The sequence below is a fragment of the Nilaparvata lugens genome, chromosome 3 (assembly GCF_014356525.2).
Source record: "Nilaparvata lugens isolate BPH chromosome 3, ASM1435652v1, whole genome shotgun sequence".
Lineage (NCBI taxonomy): Eukaryota > Metazoa > Arthropoda > Insecta > Hemiptera > Delphacidae > Nilaparvata > Nilaparvata lugens.
This window is the reverse complement of record NC_052506.1, coordinates 44,770,739-44,794,135: the sequence shown is the minus strand read 5'-3', so window position 1 is coordinate 44,794,135 and position 23,397 is coordinate 44,770,739. Positions and strand designations below refer to the sequence as shown.

At 42.5% G+C, this 23,397-nt stretch overlaps 1 protein-coding gene across 4 annotated transcripts in view; it reads right to left on the bottom strand.

Annotated features, from left to right (window-relative positions):
* The window catches only part of LOC111058322 (tax1-binding protein 1 homolog), a 41,286-nt gene that overhangs the window by 14,057 nt on the left and 3,832 nt on the right, over positions 1 to 23,397 (bottom strand). For all 4 annotated transcript variants that reach the window (XR_002606543.2, XM_022345836.2, XM_022345835.2 and 1 more), the window contains 3 exons: positions 17,721 to 17,934; positions 16,923 to 17,122; positions 15,454 to 15,894 (listed from right to left, as the gene is read on the bottom strand). Coding sequence is in view for 3 of the 4 variants with exons in the window: in XM_022345836.2 (XP_022201528.2) it covers positions 15,454 to 15,894; positions 16,923 to 17,122; positions 17,721 to 17,934 (855 nt within the window). In the remaining variant the exon portion in view is untranslated. The remainder of the gene's footprint in view (positions 1 to 15,453; positions 15,895 to 16,922; positions 17,123 to 17,720; positions 17,935 to 23,397) is intronic.

Sequence of the window (23,397 nt, the reverse complement as noted above, 5' to 3'; positions counted from 1 at the left end):
AGAACTAGATAATTTGCACCGCATATCCTGTTTCAATTTTGATAAGAGTGGAAGGAATAAACACTTCATAATAGAACAAATTCACACCTGGACTAAGAATAGAGTTCGTGGGAAATGATTCACACCGCATATATCCTGCTTTTATTTTTATTAGAGTGGAAGGAATAGAGGAAACATTGTTTTGTGTGAATGAGATAATAGGATGTTTTTCCTAATCATTGAATGGAAAGGATATGTGGTCAAGAAGTGGAGCAATTTTTAGAACAAGAAACCATAAACAGCTTTACTCGCAAACTTATTATTTATATACTTTTCTCATTGGAAATATACATATCGTCTCCTAACGATAAAGTCGGCTTATCCATAAGGAAATATCCTACACAATCCCGCTTTTCATAGAAGGATGCTTCCTATTGTATTTACTATACCTTAAATGTCTAAGAGTGCTTACTCTAGAAGTTGAAGGGTGTATGGAATAAGATGTACAACATATTTCTCTTGAAATAACACACTCTCTCTTTTATTGATACATAGCATAATATATAAACTGAGCATTCATATGAATAATAAGATTATTTACATTACAATTCAATAGATTCAGTCCAATATATCGAGAACTATCCAGTGATATAATTCACCCAATCTATCACTTATTTCGCAGAATCCTCTGCTGAATGAGAATTTCAAGATGGCTGCTCCCTTGCATAGGTCGGTATAGCTTGACACTTCGGCATCATGAAAGATGGATGTTAGTGTCTCTAGAAAGTTTTGAGCTGTTCCAAACGGTTCTGGTAGGTCCTTATCTCCAAACTTCGGAAATGGTTGTACAATCCATTGGTTGCTGGTTACTAGTAGACAGTCTCCACACTCACACATATCTGCTTGCTCCACTACAGGCTGATGTTGGCAGTGGTAGTGGTAACAGCAGGAGTACTAGCTGGAGTAGTAGCTGGAGTTCTAGTTGTAGCTGATGCTAGTTCTTTACAGCACGGTGCACAGACCTCAACTGATGATGACTGCTTCCAAAAAGTCTTGCGATGTGAATGTAGGGCAAAGACATGTACGCAGTGGATTTGTTGACACTTCCTGGCATGAGGTATGACATCACTTTTCAAGCAATTTTCTCAGAATGCTGTACTGGGATGCATCACCATCTATTTTATAGTCATTGGTCATATCAGCAAGCTCATCATTTGATAAGGGACGTGACCGTTTAGCAGGGATAGTACTGCTTCCTGACTCATTGACTTTATCAATGAGCTCATCATGTGATGAGGAATGTAACTGTTTAGCTGTTGTAGTACTGTTAGCTGCCTGAACCTTGGGAATTTCTTGAGAGTCAATCATCTCTTCCTCCTCATCCTCCTCCTCCTCCTCCTCCTCCTCCTCCTCCTCCTCCTCATCAATGTGTGCTAGAGTGGGGATCTTGTAATGTCCATGTGCAAGAGTTGTAATTCCATCATCTAGAATATACCTCTTCTCATCAGCTTTGCTCAGTGCCTTCTTTCTCATGACTTGGGTCATGATCTGATGTTTCCTAGTGCCAAACATCACTTGTTCTCTATAGATATCCTCATCACCATATAGACAATCTAGATAGTCTTGGAAGCCTATGTAACGTTCAGCATCTGGATGCATTTTTGAGAGTTCTCGCCCAAGTATTGGTCTCCTCACTCCTTTAGCTTTCTTTATCAATCCACTTGTCAGCTGATTTGGATCACTATTGTAACACCTACAGGCATATAGCTTTGATCGCAGGCCTACATACTCAAGTGGCGCTCGGCCAGCATATTCATCTTTAAACTTGCCAAGCACCATTTTGTTTGCATCTGAGTAGCATGGGTGGTCTGCAGGGTACTCTGAAGTGTCAAAGGTATCTTTCAGTTGTTGGTTGTTGATGATGTCGTTGTATAGGTTCTCAGTTTTCACGATGTAGAATAAGCTGTCAGTATCCTGATAAAGCAGTTGTAGGTTCTCTTTGTATGTAGGTTTCATCACATCGTAGTGGAACTGGTACATAAGGGTCTTGCTTATGTCCAACACTGTCAAACCAATGTAGATAGGTTTGTTCAGCTTTACTTTTTCCTTATGCATCGTAACAGCGCAAATATTCTCACCAAATATGATGCGGTCCTTGTAAACTGGTCGAGCAATCAGTTTCTTCAATCGATTCTCATCATTCACTAGCTCCATACTCATCCTTTTTCGTACATTCTCCATCATCTTACCAAACACAGCGTTGTTCATAAGTTTGAAGAAATTTTTCTCAAACTTATTCTTCGACTGCTGTCGAAGTCTGGTGTTTAGCATGATGTAGGGTGCTAGGAAGTCCTCCTGCTCAAACCGCACACCTCGATGAACTTTAGTGATTTTCAATCCATGCTGTACTGCTTGCTTGAGGGTGCGGTAATGACATACATATCATTCACGATTGCTTAGAGCTGTCATGAGTTGTACATGATTAGATTTGAGAGTTTTTTTGTTCTCTGCCAGGAATGGGAAGTCGTTGTGCTCATCATGCAATTCGGAAGGGTACTCAATGTCCACCTCCAAGATGTAGCCAATCTTTTGAACATCTCCAACACCCTCAATACCTCTGCTCACCCCCTCCAACTCATCTTTCTCCATCCACTGGAATTTCCGGCATGGAAGTGGTTGGCACATTGCCCAGCCATACAGGTTGTTTGCATCTGTGTACAAGAGATATGATGTAGGCTTCTCGGGGTCAATAGGCGCTCCTGTGTAGGCATTGTTGGCTACAGCATGACGGTGTATACAATTTGTTATTCCTCCTCTGATACCTCGCTCGATAAACATGTACATGTCATAGTCAGTAAGGAGCTCAAGCTCGACTTTAGTATATTTCAGCATGACATCAAAGGAAAAGCCTGGAGATGTAAAGTAGTGAGCACAATCCAAATCATAAGTCTTCATGCATACATCGCGGAAGCTCTCAAAGACATCAGCCAACAGGAGAACATCTGTTTTCAAGTATAGGTCACTGTATTCTCCCAGAGTTCTACAACGGAATTGGTTCCACACAGTTTGAGCATGTTCATAATCATCATTGCTAACACTCCTATCAACCAGCTTGCTGAAAAATGCCTCTTTGGGTGGTAGCAATGTTTCTTCGAGTTTCTGCCATGAATCGCAGTAGTCGTATGGAAACACTCCTTTCCTTGAGACAAGGCTCAATTTGTTTCCAAACACCTTGGCAGTATGTGGCAGCACTTTGGACAAGTCTTCTGGATTCGATGCTGATTTGACTAGGTTGGTGACCAGATTGTCTAAACTATCAGGCATAAACCGGAATGTATCAATGAATTGAAGGTGCATTTTTGGAGATATTTGTTTGGTGAATGATATATACTTTTCCGATGAATTTGGGATGACAGACAGCCGATCCTTATCTCTACCCAGCTCTGGAATAATGAGGTGTGTATCGTAGTTTGAAGAGTTGTGGAGAAACACTGGTATGAATGATTGTCGCTCTCGCTGCAGGTTGCATTTACAGCATAATGCATTCCGGTAGATACCAGTTATATGACAATGGTCATACACCTTATCTTTATTGAATTGTTCATTGCAGGCCTCACAGAAATCAGCTGCATTATGTCGTTCTTTCTCTCTTTTGGTTAGTGGGAGCAACTTGATATTCCTGCAGTCAATTGCCTCATCTAAATCTTTTGCATACATGGTGAGGGTCTTCTTGAAATGTTTGGCGGCATCAGGACCCCTGTAGACAATCGGCTCATGAGGGATTAGGTTAGTGATTGTCAGCCAGGAATCTTCCAAATATGGGTCCCGCACAAAGTATAAGCAGTAACTCATTGCCCGATGGTACTGGATAACTTTGGTAGCTTCACCAATCCATTGTTCATTGTCTTCATCAGGTTTCTCCAGGATGCACTCAAAATCGGCGTATGCTACAACAGGTACTCTATACATTTGCACATGTTTCTCAAACTTCAAGGTTGGAGGTTTACCATCTTTTCCAACCTGTGGCATGATGATTCTTGCTGTATTATTGCTAGCACAATACTCCTCATGCTCAGCCATCCTGCGTTCTCCATCTCTGTTCTGGGTGTAATGGGTGAAACATCATCTGCAGATGATAATTTTATGCTGATGTTTTGTGAGTTGGGATCCCACAAGTTTTTCAAAATTTTTAATGTAGCAGTAGTGGCTATTTGATTTATGTTCATTATCATCCTCAAGGGTGCTGTTTTCATCATCATCCTTACTCTCACAGAGGAGGAGAAGATCAAAGTGATCTGCCTTCATTGCATTTCCAACTCTTCTTGGAAATATAACGTTCTTCTCATCCACACCATAAATATTAACTGATACCTCTGGATTATCTTTCTCAAATATATCGATTTGACTGATGGTAGTGGGAAATCCAATGCCTGAAAAGTTGTATCTCTCTTCCAATTGATGGTATCGCTCATTGACTCTTTGAGGATTACTGCCTTGTACATGTTTGGCGAGGATGGCCCATTTGAAACATTGCTGGTCCTTGTTTATAGGATTAACGATTGCCTTTCGTGCTGATAGAAGAGGTGGAAGACTGATGTAGGATGATCCACACAGTGGAATATGTTTGCTAATCCTGATGAGCAATCCATCGATGATAAGCAAACTCCATCCACTGGAATTTCCTTTGAATTTCAACTCCTCATCCAGTAGGGTCATGCACGCTTGGTTGATGATGTCTGGAAGATTGATGATACTGAAGATGGTGTAGTTTGGAGTTTTGAAGGCGACATTCTGAAACTCTTCTTGTTCGAAGAAGGTCTTATCAAGGGTGCTGCGGAAATATGTTGCCTCCAATACTAGATTGAACTTCATTGCTCCATGTGTCTGCAGTTGCTGACTGATGATGTGAACAATTTTATCCTTCAGACTGCTCAGAAAGGTGTGGAAATCTTTGGCAGACTCATCCTTGTATGCATTATTGTAGTATAGAGTCGTGAGTCGGGATTTGAATGCCTCCTCCAGGACAACAAACTCGTCCACAGAGTTTGCTGTTTGCTGACATCGTACAGCTTTGCTCATCTGGAACAATGCAAAACAATATTGTATTAGTATGGTATGCAGTATTCAACTCTATATATAAATCACTATCAACAGATGTGGGGGATGAAGGTGGTGAATCAGTATCTAGGATCGTGGGTCGAGGATGGAGGTTTGTAGGTGTTTATGTTCTAGGGATGATGGTCCGGAGCTGTATGGTGGGGTGGGGTGGGGATGGGGGAATGTGAATGGGGGTCTAGGATCTACTTTGTGATTATACGGTTTTTAGGTTAGGATGAATTACAACCATGTGAATGGAGGTCTAGGATCTACTTATGGGAATGGGTGGGGATGGGGGAATGTGAATGGGGGTCTAGGATCTACTTTGTGATTATACGGTTTTTAGGTTAGAATGAATTACAACCATGTGAATGGAGGTCTAGGATCTACTTATGGGGATGGGTGGAGATGGGGGAATGTGAATGGGGGTCTAGGATCTACTTTGTGATTATACGGTTTTTAGGTTAGGATGAATTAAAACCATATGAATGGAGGTCTAGGATCTACTTTGTGATTATACGTTTTTTTAAGTTAGGATGGATTACAACCACCAACTCAAAGAACCTAATTCACAATTAAACTCTTAACTTGTATGTACTGGAACCTAATTCTTAATTACACTGGTCATTTTTGAATATGTCATTTACTCTATGTATTGGAACCTAATTCATAATTAAACTTGTCATTTTCGAATTTAAGTCATTTTAGAATTTAATTGTCAGTCTCAAACCATCTACTTCAAAATTCTACTCTTTTGGACTTAATTGTTGAATCATGAATATAATATAAATATATATATAACTATAAAATGCACTGGTACTTACTCTTGATGTTGATAAAGATGGAAGTAATCCAAAACCAATACGCCGAAATCACACACACACGTACTGGTGGTACACACACGTACTGACGGCACGACTGCACTAGACACAATGTCCCACTCCTTGTAGAACAACTCCTTTTATACCCCAGTTCGGGATCCGGAGGGAATTTTTTTCCCTTTTTTCCCATTTATTCCCGATTTTATGTGTTTTTTTTTTTTTTTTTTTTTTTTTTAATTTTTTTTTAAATTTTATTTTATTATTTTTTTTTTTTTTGGGTGACCTTGAGGTTAGGGTGGTTGACCTGGATGACCTTGAGGTTAGGGTGGTTGACCTGGATGACCTTGAGGTGGGTGTGGTTGACCTGGATGACCTTGAGGTAGGTGTGGTTGACCTAGATGACCTTGAGGTGGGTGTGGTTGACCTGGATGACCTTGAGGTGGGTGTGGTTGACCTGGATGACCTTGAGGTGGGTGTGGTTGACCTGAATGACCTTGAGGTAGGTGTGGTTGACCTAGATGACCTTGAGGTGGGTGTGGTTGACCTGGATGACCTTGAGGTTGGGGGTGGTTGACCTGGATGACCTTGAGGTTGGGGGTGGTTGACCTGGATGACCTTGAGGTAAAGGCCGGTCCTGGCACACTTGTGGCACACACAAGTGTGCCAGGACCGGCCTTTTATATCTACTAATTGTGACTGAAGTTGATACCTCCCTCGCGTTCGCTACCTTTCAGCCTGCCGCTCTGCTCTGCTCCCCAAGCCACGCATCAACCAAATGAGTGGTTGACCCACCCGCCACCAGGGTGCGCCTCAGTCGCCGCCACCTGTTCCTGCGTTTCTATTGGCCGAGCACCGCCGGCCAATAGCAGCGCAGGTGAACTCGGGGACTGTGAATAAAAGGGGGCTACTCAGCTACCCTCGATAGCATTTGCTCACTAGCAGCCTTCCACTGAAGAGCCAGAAGAGACCACCAGCCGAGACCACTACCGAGACCAGGAGCAGAGCAGCGAGCAGGCCAATGAGGGAACCACGGCGAGACTAACCGCAACCTGAGGTGTCTTCCTTGTCTACTACCCAGCCGATGCCTAGGAGGAACCGAGCCGGCCACCGAACCCAGAAGAGGAGGGCCCTACATCGGCTTCGCCAGGTGGAGGAGAGGCTGAGGCTGTACACCGTGGCGCCAGCTGCGCCCCAAGACTTAGCGCCCCAGCCTAACAACTGGCGCGCGGTTCTGGATGCGCAGGTTGGGTGCCGAACCGACATCGGAGTGTGTGCAGTGGAAGCCTACGACCCTGCCTGCCCGGGGTTTGACCGAAGGCCCCTTCTAAACGAGGAAGTGGTCGAGGAGGTCCTCCCGGCGGAGATTCGGCACGACCTCTGGCTAGTAGATCACCCGGTCAGCCCTCTCCATAGCCCGGGTAAACCAGAGTGGAGACTGCGAACCATTGACTTGAGCCCCTGCCGGCCTGCTCTCGCACCAGACGGACCTGCCCGGGACCCTCGCACGGCGTGGTATTGCGCCAGTCAACAACTACTAAACATCTTGCCTGCCTTGGTCCCTTTTAGGGCCACCAGCAACAATCTTGGTCCCTTTTCAGGGCCACCAGCAACAAACTTGGCCCTTTTCAGGGCCACCAAAAGCCATTTTTTTCAGTCAGTGGTAACAAACCCCTCGCTCGACCCGACTGACTAGCCCAATTGATGAACGAGCCACACCTTCCGCCATATCAAAGTCTTCTTCAACTTCTTCCTTTAGTACTACAGTTCTATGTGGACCTTGGCTTCCATTCAATGGGGCCACTCACTGTATGGAGATACAGTAACCCGTTACCACTGTCAAAACTTTTTTTTCAAACAAAATGTCAACCTAAATTTTCAACTAAATGTATGTCTTAAATTTTTCATCTAAATGTATGTCTTGAATTCACACAAAAAAATTCAAACTTATTTTCTTTCAACAAAATGTGTCTCTGAATCTTTCAATTCAGAATACCTGTCTGGGAACAGGCAATTTCCCAGTGGCGCCCATAACACCTGAACATGGTAGCGACTAGAACTGGAGCCGGAGACAGTGGAGATACGACCACTGAAGATTCGATGCAGTCAACCAGCCAGCACACCGAGTCTACATTCGCCGGCTGGCCTGCACAGACCACCGGTCAACCTGCACAGACCACCGGTCAAACCGACAGCAGCACGACGCAGCCGCCTGCTTCCACCAGCGAAACCGGGGCAACACAGCCACCCGCCTTCTCGGGAGCCCATAAAATCGCAGCCGCTCACATGGAATTTTATGGCACCACCCACAAACCGAACCAGCCAGTGGAGCGATTCATCTGTCAGAAGCTCCAACTACAGCAGCGCTTAGGAACCAACCTGGCTGAAGACGAGGTGATCGCCCTGCTCATCGGTCAGCTGAGTTCCGAGCTTCGCACCCTAGTTTGAGCTGCTCGTCCCACGAACTATGAAGAGCTGATCATGATCGCCAACGACCTGGAAACCGACCTCAACAGTCGACCAAAATATAAGCCGCCTCAACCTACGGCACCCGCAGGGCCACCCCATCGAGAGCCGCCGCCGAGGTTCAACTACAACCAGTTCCTCAGTGTCATTACTGCCCAGCCAAGCATTTTCATTGCGACTGCCCAGAACTCGCGATACTGGAGAGACTCGGACTCCACCCCTCCAGCACGGAAAGTAGGAGTCCACTACACTAATGATGAGGTGCAAGACCCGCAGCGCCAGCCTCGCAGGTCACCACCCCAACTACAAGCAATAACCGGCCAGCCAGTCATTCCTTGGTCATGCCACCGTGGATCCTGCCAGCGTCACCAAGCCTCCTTCCAACGTCACCGAAGACCCCTCGCTCTTCTCGGCTGGCGGAGACTCTCCATGGTACCTAGCAGCCGCACCTCCACGGGCTATCAAGAATGACCCAGTACCAGTCGTCACCCGGGTCACCGTCTCACAACAGCAACCGCGTCCGGTACACCCTTGCGCGTCAACCACCCAGCCATCACTCATGACCGTCTCACTCATGACAGATCGATCGCCTACCCATCACGCCACCATAGACCCTGCTAGCGTTGCTAAGTCTCCTTCCAATGTCACCGAAGACCCCTTGCTCTTCCCGGCTGACAGAGACTCTCCACAGCACCCAGCAGCCGCGCCTCTACTGGCCCGCAAGAGGACAGCATCACCAGCCGACGATGAGCGCGTCATCGACCACCAGCCTGGGGAGGAACATGCAACTGTGACCCACACGCACCCGCCACCTACCGGGATCACTGTCATGGACGGAGTCACCAACACTGCCCTCGCCGCAGTCGACGACAGGTCACCAACGCTGACCCAGCCGCATTCAGCCACCAGGTCACCAACACTGCCCCAGCCACAGTCAGCCACCAGGTCACCAACACTGACCCAGCCGCCGTCAACAAGCCGCCGTCAACCAGCCGGTCACCAACACTGCCCCAGCCGCAGTCAGCCACCAGGTCACCAACACTGCCCTGGCCACAGTCACCGACAAGGTCACCAACACTGCCGCCCCAGTAGTCAACAACCACATCACCAGCCCTCCGCCCAGCCAAGCACCAAACCTAGCCGTGATCCAGATAGACGGACAGACTCTACCCCGGATCCCTGTCATCCTCGTGGGTAAACAACTACACGCTCTACTCCATTCAGCCGCAACGCACAACTTCGTGAGAGCTGCCCACCTCGACCATGGTACACGGATCCAACCGCTGAAGCTACCTGTACTGCTGGCCAACTGTCCTACTAGCTGCGAAACGGCCATACAAGGACATCTGGAACTCCAGATCCAACAGCACATTCAAAATATTCCCTTCCTAGGTCTACCTGACCTACGCAAAGACATCATCTTGGGACGACCATGGTTTCGGCAGAATAAGGCAGTGCTTGACTTTGAGCAAGACAGGCTAATCTACGGCAAGACGCAGCGAGATACCATCTTCTGGATAGCACAACCACCAGTCTCAGTAGAGATGGACACTCACCTGGTTGACAAGTTACTAGAAGACACGCCCAGCGACCAGCACCGACGGTTGACAGTATTACTGCAACAACACACAAAATTGTTCATGGAGCAGATGCCACCCTCCATCACCACGGCCGCCACCATGACAATTCAACTCAACAGCTCAGAAATACACAGCCAGCGGCCTTACTGATACTCACGGGAGAAACTGCAAATTATCGAGTCTGAAGTTGCCACCCTCAAGGAACGCAACCTGGTAGAAGCCAGATTTGCCTTACAACTCTCCAATCGTCGTTGTCCCCAAGAAGGACGGCACATCACGGTTCTGCATTGATTACCGATGGCTGAATTCCATCACCGTTCCAGCCACAGCACCGCAGATGACCCTACAGGACGTCATTCGAAGCCTGGGAACTTCAAAAATATTCAGCTCACTCGACCTACAGATGGGATACTGGCAGGTACCACTCGCACCCCAGTCTCGACCTTACACGGCCTTCACCACTCCCTACGGCGAAAAGCTACAATTTAAAGTCATGCCTTTCGGCCTACGAAATGCACCCAGCTGCTTCCAATCCATGATGAACAAGGTACTGAGTGGATACGTCGACAAGTTCTGCTACGCTTATCTCGACGACATCATTGTGTACTCGGATACCTGGGAAGAACACTTACTCCACTTAGCCAAAGTGTTTGGAAGGTTAAATCTATACAATCTCTCTGTCTCAGCAGCAAAATGCCAGATCGGCTGCAAGCAACTTGAATACCTCGGTCACATAATCACCTCCGAGGGCAACCAAGCAAAACCGCAGGCTATCCTAGCTGTGACTTCTGCCCAACCACCCATCACCAGGAAGAAACTGCGAGAATTTCTCGGAGTAGTCGGCTGGCTACGAGAATTTTTACCCAATGCCGCTGACGTTTGTGCGCCTCTGTCTGAGCTACTTAGCACAAAGACGCGATGGAAATGGTCACCAACAGAAGAGACAGCTTTCCGCCGCCTACAAGCATTGACCGCCAACATCCAACCACTCTGTCGACCAGATTTCTCCAAGACCTTCATCCTACAGACAGACGCCAGCAAGGTCGGTATAGGGGCTGTCCTATACCAAGAAATCAACAATGACTGTAAGGTGATCGCATACGCCAGTGCCAAGCTGAACCACACGGAACAACAGTATCACAGTAACGAACAAGAGTGCCTTGCGGTTGTCTGGGCAATAAAGCGATATCGCCCTTACCTGGAAGGCAGGCCATTCATACTCCGTACCGACAATAAGGTGATTACCTGGTTACAAACTGCAAAGGACAGCCGCGCCAAACTCACTCGATGGGCCCTGCTCCTACAAGAATTTGACTTCACCCTAGAACACTGCCCGGGTAAAGAGAATCAGTTCACCGACGCACTGTCACGGCAACCCGACAACGAAAAAGTTGAGGAGACCAGTCAACAACTAGAACGAACCATGCCTCCCGACATCCTGCCAGTCACCAGTGAACCTGCTACGCTAGCAAGCATCGCAACCGAAACTGAACTGTTAGAAGAGATTCGGAAAGCACAGGCCACAGATGATGGATGGAGATCGAACCCCGACCATTGGAGGATCAACCGGGAACTGATCAAGTATTCCTCACCAGTTACCGCCTACACAACCGACTATGGGAGAAGAAGACACGCGACGGTTGGCGAATAGTCATACCGCCCAACTTTCGCACCCGGCTACTGTTCCGCTATCACGACGATGATCTAATGGGACATCCAGGCTATGCCAAAACCTACCAAAACATCGCTACATACTACACTTGGCCCCGTATGAAGGCGCAGATAACCGCGTACGTACAAAATTGCCTGCTGTGTAGCTGCTCAAAAGCGTACAACCGGAATCACGAACCTACGCAACAACCACGACGGTCTACTAGACCATGGGAAACCGTATGTCTCGATCTGATGGGCCCCTACCCACTCTCCAAGCGAAGAAATCGATTCATATTGGCCATCACTGATTCTTTCTCCAGGTGGATAGAAGCCTACCCGCTGCCTCACGGCGACGCCAACACGATTGGCCGCACGATGGATACGCACCTGTTTCCCAGATGGGGATACCCAAAAATCCTACTCTCCGACAATGGCACTCAGTTTACGGGGAAACTATGGAACGAACTCTGCCTCAAATGGGGAGTCTTACACTAAACCACGCCAATTTATCACCCCCGAGCCAACCCTACTGAGAGAAGGAACCAGGAACTCAAGAAGGGACTACGGATCCGCCTACAAGAACAACACCAAGAATGGGAGAACCAACTACCATCTGTGCTATTCACCCTGCGAAATCGACAGAACACGGCAACAAGATACAGCCCCAGTCAAATCCTGTTTGGCCAAACCCTTCCACGGCCAGGGGAATGGAGCCACTGGCCCGAAAATCAACTCGAACCGCACAAAGACCATATTAACCAGCGTCTACACACGCTAACTGCAATCCAACGTGAAGCCGTGTTGAACAAAGAAAATTATCTCAATAGGAAGGGAGACCCGATAGCTGAGACACAGCCTCATTACCAGATCGGCGACCAGGTGCTCACACGGAATCATCAACTCTCAAACAAGGCTCAGAAATTCCACGCGGGCCTGGCACCCAGATGGAAGGGACCATATACGGTCGCCCACAACCAAGGAGCTGTCTACTGGATCACCCGTGACAATGAGACCATCAAGGTGTACAAGACTCAACTACGCCCGGCTCCAACCACCAACCAGCAACATCTCTTGGAATAACAACCCACCTGTTGGGGGAGACCCTTCTGGTCTTATTTCTGTAATTATTGACCACAACCCACCTGTTGGGGGAGACCCTTCTGGTCTCACTTCTGTAAAATTATCGCCCAATGGCACTTTTGTATATTTTGTAAACATTATATCTTGTTTTTTGCAATCAATAAATTCTCGCCGTGGCTACCTCAAATGGGGGGGGGGAATTGATACCTCCCTCGCGTTCGCTACCTTTCAGCCTGCCGCTCTGCTCTGCTCCCCACGCCACGCATCAACCAAATGAGTGGTTGACCCACCCGCCACCAGGGTGCGCCTCAGTCGCCGCCACCCGTTCCTGCGTTTCTATTGGCCGAGCACCGCCGGCCAATAGCAGCGCAGGTGAACTCGGGGACTGTGAATAAAAGGGGGCTACTCAGCTACCCTCGATAGCACTTGCTCACTAGCAGCCTTCCACTGAAGAGCCAGAAGAGATCACCAGCCGAGACCACTACCAGCCGAGACCACTACCGAGACCAGGAGCAGAGCAGCGAGCAGGCCAATGAGGGAACCATGGCGAGACTGACCGCAACCTGAGGTGTCTTCCTTGTCTACTACCCAGCCGATGCCTAGGAGGAACCGAGCCGGCCGCCGAACCCAGAAGAGGAGACCTGGCTTCGCCAGGTGGAGGAGAGGCTGAGGCTGTACACCGCCGCGCCAGCTGCGCCCCAAGACTTAGCGCCCCAGCCTAACAACTGACGCGCGGTTCTGGATGCGCGGGTTGGGTGCTGAACCGACATCGGAGTGTGTGCAGCGGAAGCCTACGACCCTGCCTGCCCGGGGTTTGACCGAAGGCCCCTTCTAAACGAGGAAGTGGTCGAGGAGGTCCTCCCGGCGGAGATTCGGCACGACCTCTGGCTAGTAGATCACCCGGTCAACCCTCTCCATAGCCCGGGTAAACCAGAGTGGAGACTGCGAACCATTGACTTGAGCCCCTGCCGGCCTGCTCTCGCACCAGACGGACCTGCCCGGGACCCTCGCGCGGCGTGGTATTGCGCCAGTCAACGACTACTAAACATCTTGCCTGCCTTGGTCCCTTTTAGGGCCACCAGCAACAATCTTGGTCCCTTTTCAGGGCCACCAGCAACAAACTTGGCCCTTTTCAGGGCCACCAAAAGCCATTTTTTTCAGTCAGTGGTAACAAACCCCTCGCTCGACCCGACTGACTAGCCCAATTGATGAACGAGCCACACCTTCCGCCATATCAAAGTCTTCTTCAACTTCTTCCTTTAGTACTACAGTTCTATGTGGACCTTGGCTTCCATTCAATGACAATTCCTTTTCATCTGTCTCTATCACCAGCACCTCTCTTCCATCCCCTAATTCCCAACACTCGCAGATCTCTCTCCACATCTTCCAGTCACCTTCTCCTTGGTCTCCCTCTTCTTCTTGTGCCTTCAATTCTTGTCTCCAATATGGCATTTGGCAACCTTTCTCTATTCATCTTCTCAACATGTCCAAGCCAGCGCTTCCGTTGCGACTTTATGAAACGTACTATATTTTCCCTTCCAAGTATGTTATTTATCTTTTCATTACTTCGAATGAACCAACCTTCAGCTGTTCTTATGGGTCCCCATACTCTTCTGATAATCAAATGGTGACTAAAGTGTCAGTTCAAAAACTATTGGAACAATAATTTGTGACAAACAATGCAATTCAATAATGCAAATGATGAAAAGCTAGTTTAAAGACAAAAGTATTTTGTTTTTTATTCGAGAGGAATTAACTTGGTAGTCTCATTGATTCATTAGCATAATACAACTCTGTCAGGCCTTGAGAGAACTGTGGCAGACATTAAATATCACATTAAATATCAAGAAAATTCTACATAGAAAAATTATATTACATCAATTATAAACTTGAAAAGGGATGAAAATTGAATGATTGATGAAAAGAAAACAGTACAATAAAAAATATTGAAAACCCGCAAATACAAGATTCAAGGCGCACATACTGAATGAGAAGTTTTAATAATAAATAGCAGTTTTTGTTAAATACTGCTATTTATTACTATATGCCAATTCTGTTGTACTAATTACTCTGACTGTTTTTATTTTATTTGTATCTTTGACGTTTGTTACAACACTTTGTGTTTAATGACAATAAAATGTTATTGATGGCATAATAATCGCATCAGACAATGCTCATTCATTATGTATAAGCTTTTACATGATTTGCCAATTCAACTTCAAGGGGAATCCATTAATTTGTGAAAAAAATTCAAGCAAGTTTCCTGAAATATTGAAGATTTCTTATTCATCTAATCCTAAAAATACAATGGATTACTGCTTCCTTTAATAAACAAGCTGATAGACCTACTAACTTCAATTATCTATCCTACCAACTATCAATATCAATTATTGTTGATGAAATTATAAAATGAAATTTAGCAGACGTTAATTCAAACACTTTTTACTAGATTTCATTTTTTAAATAAAATAAAAATAAATAATCTAATTGGGTCTTCATCATTAAATATATTACAATTGAAAAAAATAATATGTAAAAGCTTGCCAATCATCAGCGTTATCAGTATTACGCGTTGAAAAATGGAGGGCTTTCTTACACTCTAGTGAATAGAAGTTTATAATCTTACTTTGAATTTTCGAGAAAAATCAAACACTTGAGCACGTGGATAAGAGTGTAGTTTGATTGATGGGAGCGTTTTTCGAAATTAAGGTCAAAATTATTACATGAAAGGGAGAAGCCTAAAAAACATGATAAAATTTCTCTTATCAACAATGACCTACCTCCAAAGACGATGCCATTTCCAATTTTGTTGCATCTAGCTCTTTCTTGAGAGTCTCATTGTATTGGTTCAATTCTTTTAGAAGATTCTCATTCTCGATACACTTTGCAGTCAAAGTGTCTATTCCAGAATTAAGTCTTTTCTTCTCTTCATCTTCCTTGCACAGCTGTTCTTCAAGTGCTTCAAGCTTTTCAGTCTTGATTGCTAATTGTTTTTCTAATTCAGTAAGTTTAGTGCCACAACTGCCATGCTCTTCATTAAGCAGTTTGGATAGCTCTAAGTTTGCTCTCTTCTGTTTCTCTAGTTCTTCCTGCGTTGAAGCAGACCAAGACGAGATGGCCTGAATCTCTTTTCTTGAGGAGGCCAGCTCCTGCTCTACTTGCTTCAGGCGAGAGCCAAACGCATACGCTTTCAAGTCCGACAGCTCTTTTTCATCTTCAACCTGAAAACACAAATTTCAATTCATTCAAATTTTCATTGACAATTTTTCATTCAGAATAGATAATAAATGTTCAGATAAAACTTTCATTATTACTGTTTACAATTATACAAACTTCATTTAAAGATGCTTACAATAGAACATCAACCTATATCAGATCTATTGTCATTTGGCATAATTGAATATTATTCTACCAAAGTTCAGGAGTAGGTCAGTTTTCGGCTGAGCCTGTTTGTGTTGGTTGCACCCAATCATTGAGTGATTTTTACGTGAATGTATAGTAGAAATTTTGTAAAGTTGATAACAATATTGTATTTATTTATTAACAATTTTTCAGATAAAAATTCGAATAAGTTTGTCATTGACAATAATACACGGAAAAAGTACGATCTATAGTATAATCTATTCACCAATATTATTCTATTAGATTGATAAAGAATCGGTTAAAAAATACTTGTAATTATTCTTCAATAAACAGAATAAGATGAAAGAGTTCAGGGTATGTTAATTAAAATCTATTACAAAAGCGTGTTTGTAATTTTTTTTCTATAGCTCTACAGCTCATTGTAGGCTTTGGCCTCCTCCACAACATTTCTGCAAACATTTCTATCCATTATAAATCCTCTCCATCCTCTATAACCCATCCTTATCAAATCATCCCTTATCTCATCTTCCCATCGTATTCTTGGTCTTCCTTATTTTCTTCTCGAGTAAAGCTCCTCTTTAAGCACTATTTTTGCATTCTGGTTTCATCCATCCTAAAAATATGTCCGAGCCATCTTAGTCTTGAAAAGCGTGTTTGTATAATCCTCATTAAGTGTTATATTTATAATCGATGTTCATTTGAAGGTAAATTGAATTGAATAAATGCCAAGAAAACAGCCAACACATTACAACCAACGGATGATAAAATCAATTATCAATTTTACAGTGCATAAATCCGTAAAAATTGAAGTGACCTTGAAATTAGGGAGCTGTCTTAATGTCAGTTATTGGAATGATATGGATGATGATTTGCAGTGGGAACTCACTCTTCCAACACGATCATGGAGCACAGACAAACGAGATTTGTAGATCATGACCTCTTGGCAGGCTTTGTCTTCAACACACACCAGTTCCTGAGCGGACGCGTTATAGAAGCTGAAGGGTGGGCTAGCTCCGAGCACCAGATTATCATGTGTTAGATAACAAAGTTGGTAGAGATCCTTCACATTCTTTGGCAGGACTGGAGCTGCAATCACACTCATTTCATTTCAATGTGCAGACGAAATTATCAAGTAGCTGGAAATGAAAACTTGAAAAACTTTACTTGAGAATATTACAAAAATTATCAATTAGAAATTATTCTACGAAAATATTTTTTTATATTTTACAGAAATCACATATAAAATTCTAATTAAAATATAAATTTCTTAAAAAGATTTGCAGGATTTGGGATTTTGGTTTCTGAACCGACAACCTTCCATTCTAGAGTCTAACTTGTTACTAACGAGTCACTAAGCGGGTTAATTGGATGATTCTATTGCACTTCTGTTAGCACGTTGATTTTGTTCAAATACGGAATGAACATTAATTATTTTAATTTCGTTAAAACTGTGAATTAATAAATAAAAATGGGCTCATAACCATCCTCAAAAATTGATTGTTACGGTAGCTACAAGTTGATGACTAAGAGCCAGACCATATTAAGCGTTTTTACAATCATTTTCAGAAAGCGTTTTTAGAGTCAGCAAGGCAGGAAGCTTTCCAAATGGCTGATTGGGTTGGCGCCTGATAAAACGCCTTATGTGGTCTGGCCCTGTATTCTCAAACATGTTATATCAACTTACCGGAGAAACATATTCGTTGACAGGCAAGCACGTGTTCTTCAGCTGGCACTTTAACCATCTTGAAAAGATAGTATTCTGTAACATGCTTCCATCCAACTTTGAATATTGCTATTCTATCTCCTGGATTTGGGTGTACGAATGCAGTTTTGAAGGAATAGCGACATCTGAGATCGCAATCTGTCGGATACATATCATCGACATCAATGAAAGATACCTGAAACAAACATTATGAAATGGCGTATCCTCCAATAAAATTAAAATTTGAATGTTGTAAGTCGTCTACAGACGATTCCGAGTCCCAACATCGAACTCCCCGTAGGACAAACAATGTTTGCACCAGACTGTAGCACTATGAGAGCAGACAGAGCGAGACCTAGCCTTTCCCAGGCAAGCAACTGGTCATCGGACTTGTACGACGCACTCCCCGAAGGGTGCAACGCCTAATAGTCGCATTCGATCAAGCCTTCCGACTCTTGGGACTCCTGGTGATATTGGAACCACCTTGCCTAGAGGGGATCCGGCCTTAGAGGCGTTTATAATTCAGAGGCCCGGGTCCAAATCACGGCCCGGGCAAGATATTTTTCTCGGGCCACTCCCGTGTTTCGGATGGACACGTTAGCCGTCGGTTAACGGCTGCCTAAAAAACAATCGTTAAACCTGAAAACTCTGTCACCAGACCTGAGCCAGCCAGGTCACTTGATATTATAATAAAACTTGAAAGATTGATTGAATTTGATCTGTTTATTTCTGTTGATTAAATACAGAATTTTTCGTAAGTAGTGTCGTACATTCTAGGGTATTGTTCCTGGATGATTACACATTTGAAATGGGCTACGACATTTGAAGTGTCCAAAACTCAGCGGTTATCCTTATAGCTGCCATTTTCTTTTCTTCACTTGGGAATTTTTATTTCAAGAAAGAAATGTTGTATTAATCTGAAATTTGGCAGGAATATTTATGCTATAAAGACTCAACTTTAAAAAATAAAATAAAAAATTTTAGATGTAAATTTTCAAAATGGCGGTCATTTTAAATTTTGATTGCAAATTTCACGAAAACCGTTCACTTTACAAAAAATTTAAAAGAAACAAAAAAGTTAGAAAATTTTATCAAAATTTCAAGGATACCTTATTTATTAAGACTGGTCGAAGAATAACAAAGAAATTAATTATTTTCGTATTGCATGCATGACAAATTTTCATAATTTAAACATCAATTTTAAATTTTCAATTCCAATTGTATTTAAGATGAAGCTTTGAAACTCGGTATGGCTCCATATGGCCATCCAGCTGATTTGCAGATGATCTTGTTTGTTCATGGTCATGCATGCAGTACGAAAAGGATTGAGTTCTCTGTTATTCTTCGACCAATCTAGATAAATGAGGTATCCTTGAAATCTTGATAACATTTTATAACTTTATTGTCTCTTGTAAAGTTTTTGTAAAGTGAACGGCTTTCGTGAAATTTTCAAACAAAGATTTAAAATGGCCGCCATTTTGAAAATTTACATCTAAAATGTTTTATTTTATTTTTTAAAGTTGTCTTTATAGCATAAATATTCATGCCAAATTTCAGATTTGACTTTTTACAGAATTAATGCTTGAAGTTGATTATAGCTTTGAATAATGAGGCTGCAATTTGACAAAGCAAGTGATTGGCGCTATGGGTCAATCTATAGTGAAATTCACTTTATAAAGTCAGTGGAAATGATAGGACGGCAGACTTGACAATTTTCTGTTGCTACTGCCTTCTATAGTAGTCCAGTCACTATATACATTGGTGCATGCAATTTATATTGTAGTTCTGATTTTTTAATATATTTTTTGGGTACATAAGAGAAGTCCAGAACCAATTTCTTCGTGCAAAATTTCCTTGTGCTAGATACAGGATGGCCCAAAAACCTAGTATTTTCGGCTCATTTTCCAGCTATTTCTGCCAAATCTCATAATCGGACAGGAAAATTTGCTCTCGCCTTTTTTTCTAGAATATGAGATTCTGAATAAAATGAGAACATTCGGAACTCTCTATCCCCAATGAGTACTGAGTTATGATTTTTCAAAAATGATTGAAATTTGAAGGAAAAATCAATTTTAATGAATTTTAGATTTTGATCAACAATATCTTCCGATTGCTACCATTTGGATGTATAATTCAAAATCTCTCTGGGCGTATGTTTGTGCTCTACAATCTGAGATCAGGTAGAGCGCTCTATCTTATATAGATTTCCAGGTACACCTGACAACAATGCTCCTTGTATTGTGAAAACACCTGATTTTCAGCTTCAACCATCATCACCAACTACATAGTCTTCACATTGATATTTCGCAAAATGACGTAAGTTCATTAAGATTATATTCTATGAGAATCACCCGTTAGATGCACTTCATTTCAGTATTTCCTAGTGAAGAGGCGCGCTTAAGGACACCTCAAGGATCAAAATTTCAAACACTTGTAACTTCTGACACAATGCTCAAATTTCATCGTACTAAACTTCATTCTTCTCGGCTCGTAAAGGCGGTCCAAATTCATGCATCATAAGTCGAGTTCGGTCGAAAAGTGGAAGATTTATTGTTGAGTGTACTTAAGCCCATATTCCAATACACAAAAAATGGCCAATTTCTATATTTAAAGCTATATATCTCGGTAACCCCTTAATATAAAAATCATTACTTGATCTTGAAATGTTAAATATAATTTCCTCTTTCACCTGCTGTAAACGATTTATGGAAAAATATGTTCGTAGAGTGAGATTAGATTGTTGAAAAAAATCCGGAAATTGTAGATATTTTTGTCATATTAACGATTTTAGCAGTACTATGATAGGGAAACGTTATTCAAGATGGATTTTAGACAACTGGAAAATGAGCCGAAAATACGAGGTTTTTGGGCCACTCTGTATCTAGCACAAGGAAATTTTGCATGGAGAAATTGGTTCTGGACTTCTCTTATGTACCCAAATAATATATTAAAAAATCAGAACTACAATATAAATTGCAAGCACACCCCCTTTTTTATGTCTATATTGACTGGACTATAGTAGATAGCTGTGATTCAAGTTATTCCGGTATAAATATATGATTTAATATTATTTGTTGATTCTTGTTAATAATAATCAAATCTATCTTAAATATTTTATTCGTCTAGAAAATAACGGCTGATTCAAAAAGGACTTAACAACTTTGAAAATTCATATAAATCTTATTAAACAAGGTACAGATCTGGTTTTGGTATTGCTTTAAAGGAAAACACTCCAAGTTTTGACTCGCGTAGTCCGCTAGTGCTTGGTCGCGCCACACAAGCCGCAGTTACGTCAAAGATGGCTGCCTTCACTGGACCCGAGCGTGCTAGCTGTGTGTTTTGGTTTTAAAAACGGCATAGTGTACCTTGATATGTTGCGAAATTTTTGATACCATAGATCGATGAGGATGACCAAGAAACGAAATGTTTTCTTTATGCAAGATGGCGCATCTGACTGACGCCCGGTATTTTCTTAATGACCGCTTTACTAATGAGTGGATTGGCTGTAATGCGCCAATTGCATGGCTCCCTCGTTCCCCAGACCTAACACCGCTGGATTTTTTCTTGTGGGGGTTCATGAAAGATATGGGGGTAAAAGAAAGGAGACGGGGCCGCCGAAAGCAATGGATGAACAGGTGGAAGTTCTAGTGACCTTTCAGTGGTCGCTTTTTGTTAATGAGTTTCGACATTTTCGTGAAAAAATTTCAAAATTTGTTAAGTTAAAAAAAGTTAAAGAGTTAAGAGTCAAGTTAAGTAATTTTTGTTAATTTCAAAAATTTTTAAGTAAATTTTGTTAAGTTAATTTGTTATGAAATTTTGTTAAGTATTCCACTCCGAGGAATAAATTGGTGGCCCAGTCTGATTACGTAAAGGCATTTTCAGCTGTAAACCAGTGGTAGCCTACATTGATTGGATAAACACACACATTACTCTCAATTATAAGTACAAATTTAGTCAAACTAAGAACGTATTATTTTTTATGAAGATTATGTCCTTTTATACTTATCCTTACATCCTATTATATTCTTTTTATATATATTTCTTTTTAATTTTGCAATGCGTTATAATATTCATCAAGCTGTTAACTGACTCGTGCCACGAACACACGCCGTACGCTTTCCATAAGCTGATGCTACAATTATCATACTAATATCGGGGCACCGAGCTTCGCTCGTGATTTATTTATTGATGAACATAACTCAATTCTTTAAAATGATTGGGGAAGGACTAACAGACACAGCCCAAAACTGTTTCTTCCCCGTATTTTTATTTATACACTATAAATATTCCAAAAAGTAGGTTATGTTCTATACACTTGAATTCAGGTCAAATTTTCAGTTCAAATATTTGAGAACTATTTAAAAACTAAGTTCTAATTTAGATTGTTAACATACCAAATTGAATAACAAAATGACACTCACTAATCACTTAGAACTGTAAAATAGTGATCAACTTTGAATATTAAGATATATACCATCTCATGTCAACAAATCAGATTATTTTGATTGAGTCAATTAAAATTTCTAGATTTATCACGAGATACGGTAAGCTAATTGATTACACAGCAGCTGATCTCCCACACATCTTCTGTTACTATCATTTGTTTTTCCAAGGATGAATTATACTTTTCATGTCCTTCAGCGAGTTTTCCCAGGGATGAGACCTAGTGCAATCGAATTTTTATATCATAAACCTACTATGTTCCAAATTTCGTGAAAATCGTTAGAGCCGTTTACGAGATCCGTTGAACATAGAAAACCAGATAAAAAAATATAAACTGGTATACAGAAATTGCTCGCTTAATATAATAGGATACATATATTTTATAATTATATTCATACAAATAAGTATAATACGCATATCATCAGCTGATGAATAGTGCACGAGGTGTGTAACCACGAATTGTATGTAACTCAAGTTAGTCTGTATACAGCTTGTGAGCAAGTTGAGTTTCATCAAAATAAACCATTAGGAATAATTGAATAACAAGTACTTGAACACTGATCTAGGTTCAATAAAGTGAGAATACAAGTAACAAGTAAGGTAAAAAGTAATAGATGAGTCCTGTAATATTATATTTTATCTCGATTAAAATCGAATCTTCAATTCGAGATCTATAAAACTTGTTAGTAAATATCAGAGTAATCGATATGCAGACAACTTTTTAACTGAGAATTTATCGTAAATGTGTTGTATATTGCCAAAATTCTTCTGAAGATTATAAGTTGGTTTGCTCTGAAAACTGGATTTCTCATTCATAGGCGATAGATCCATTCATAGTTTATCAAGAATCTACCATTTTGGAGCCGATAACTTCCTGTAGGTTAATAGGTGTGAAATGCTATCCAACCTATTTAGGAGAAACTGGTAGCACGGCAGTCCCTACCAGCTAAAACTGCCTTCAAGGAAGCAGATGGGGCCACTCCGGCCACTAATGAGGGTAATGAAGCAGATTCAGAGGACACTCTGCCTGAACTTAGAGCAAGGATTTGCGCTGCTGTTGAGCAAGTTACACCTGAAATGCTAGTGCGAGTCTGAAGAAAACTATTATCGATGGGATGTCTGCAGGATAACCAACAGAAGTCAGATAGAACATTTTTAGTTGAAGTTAAAAAAAACTTGAAGTGTTTTCGTTTAAACAACACCAAAACCAGCTCTG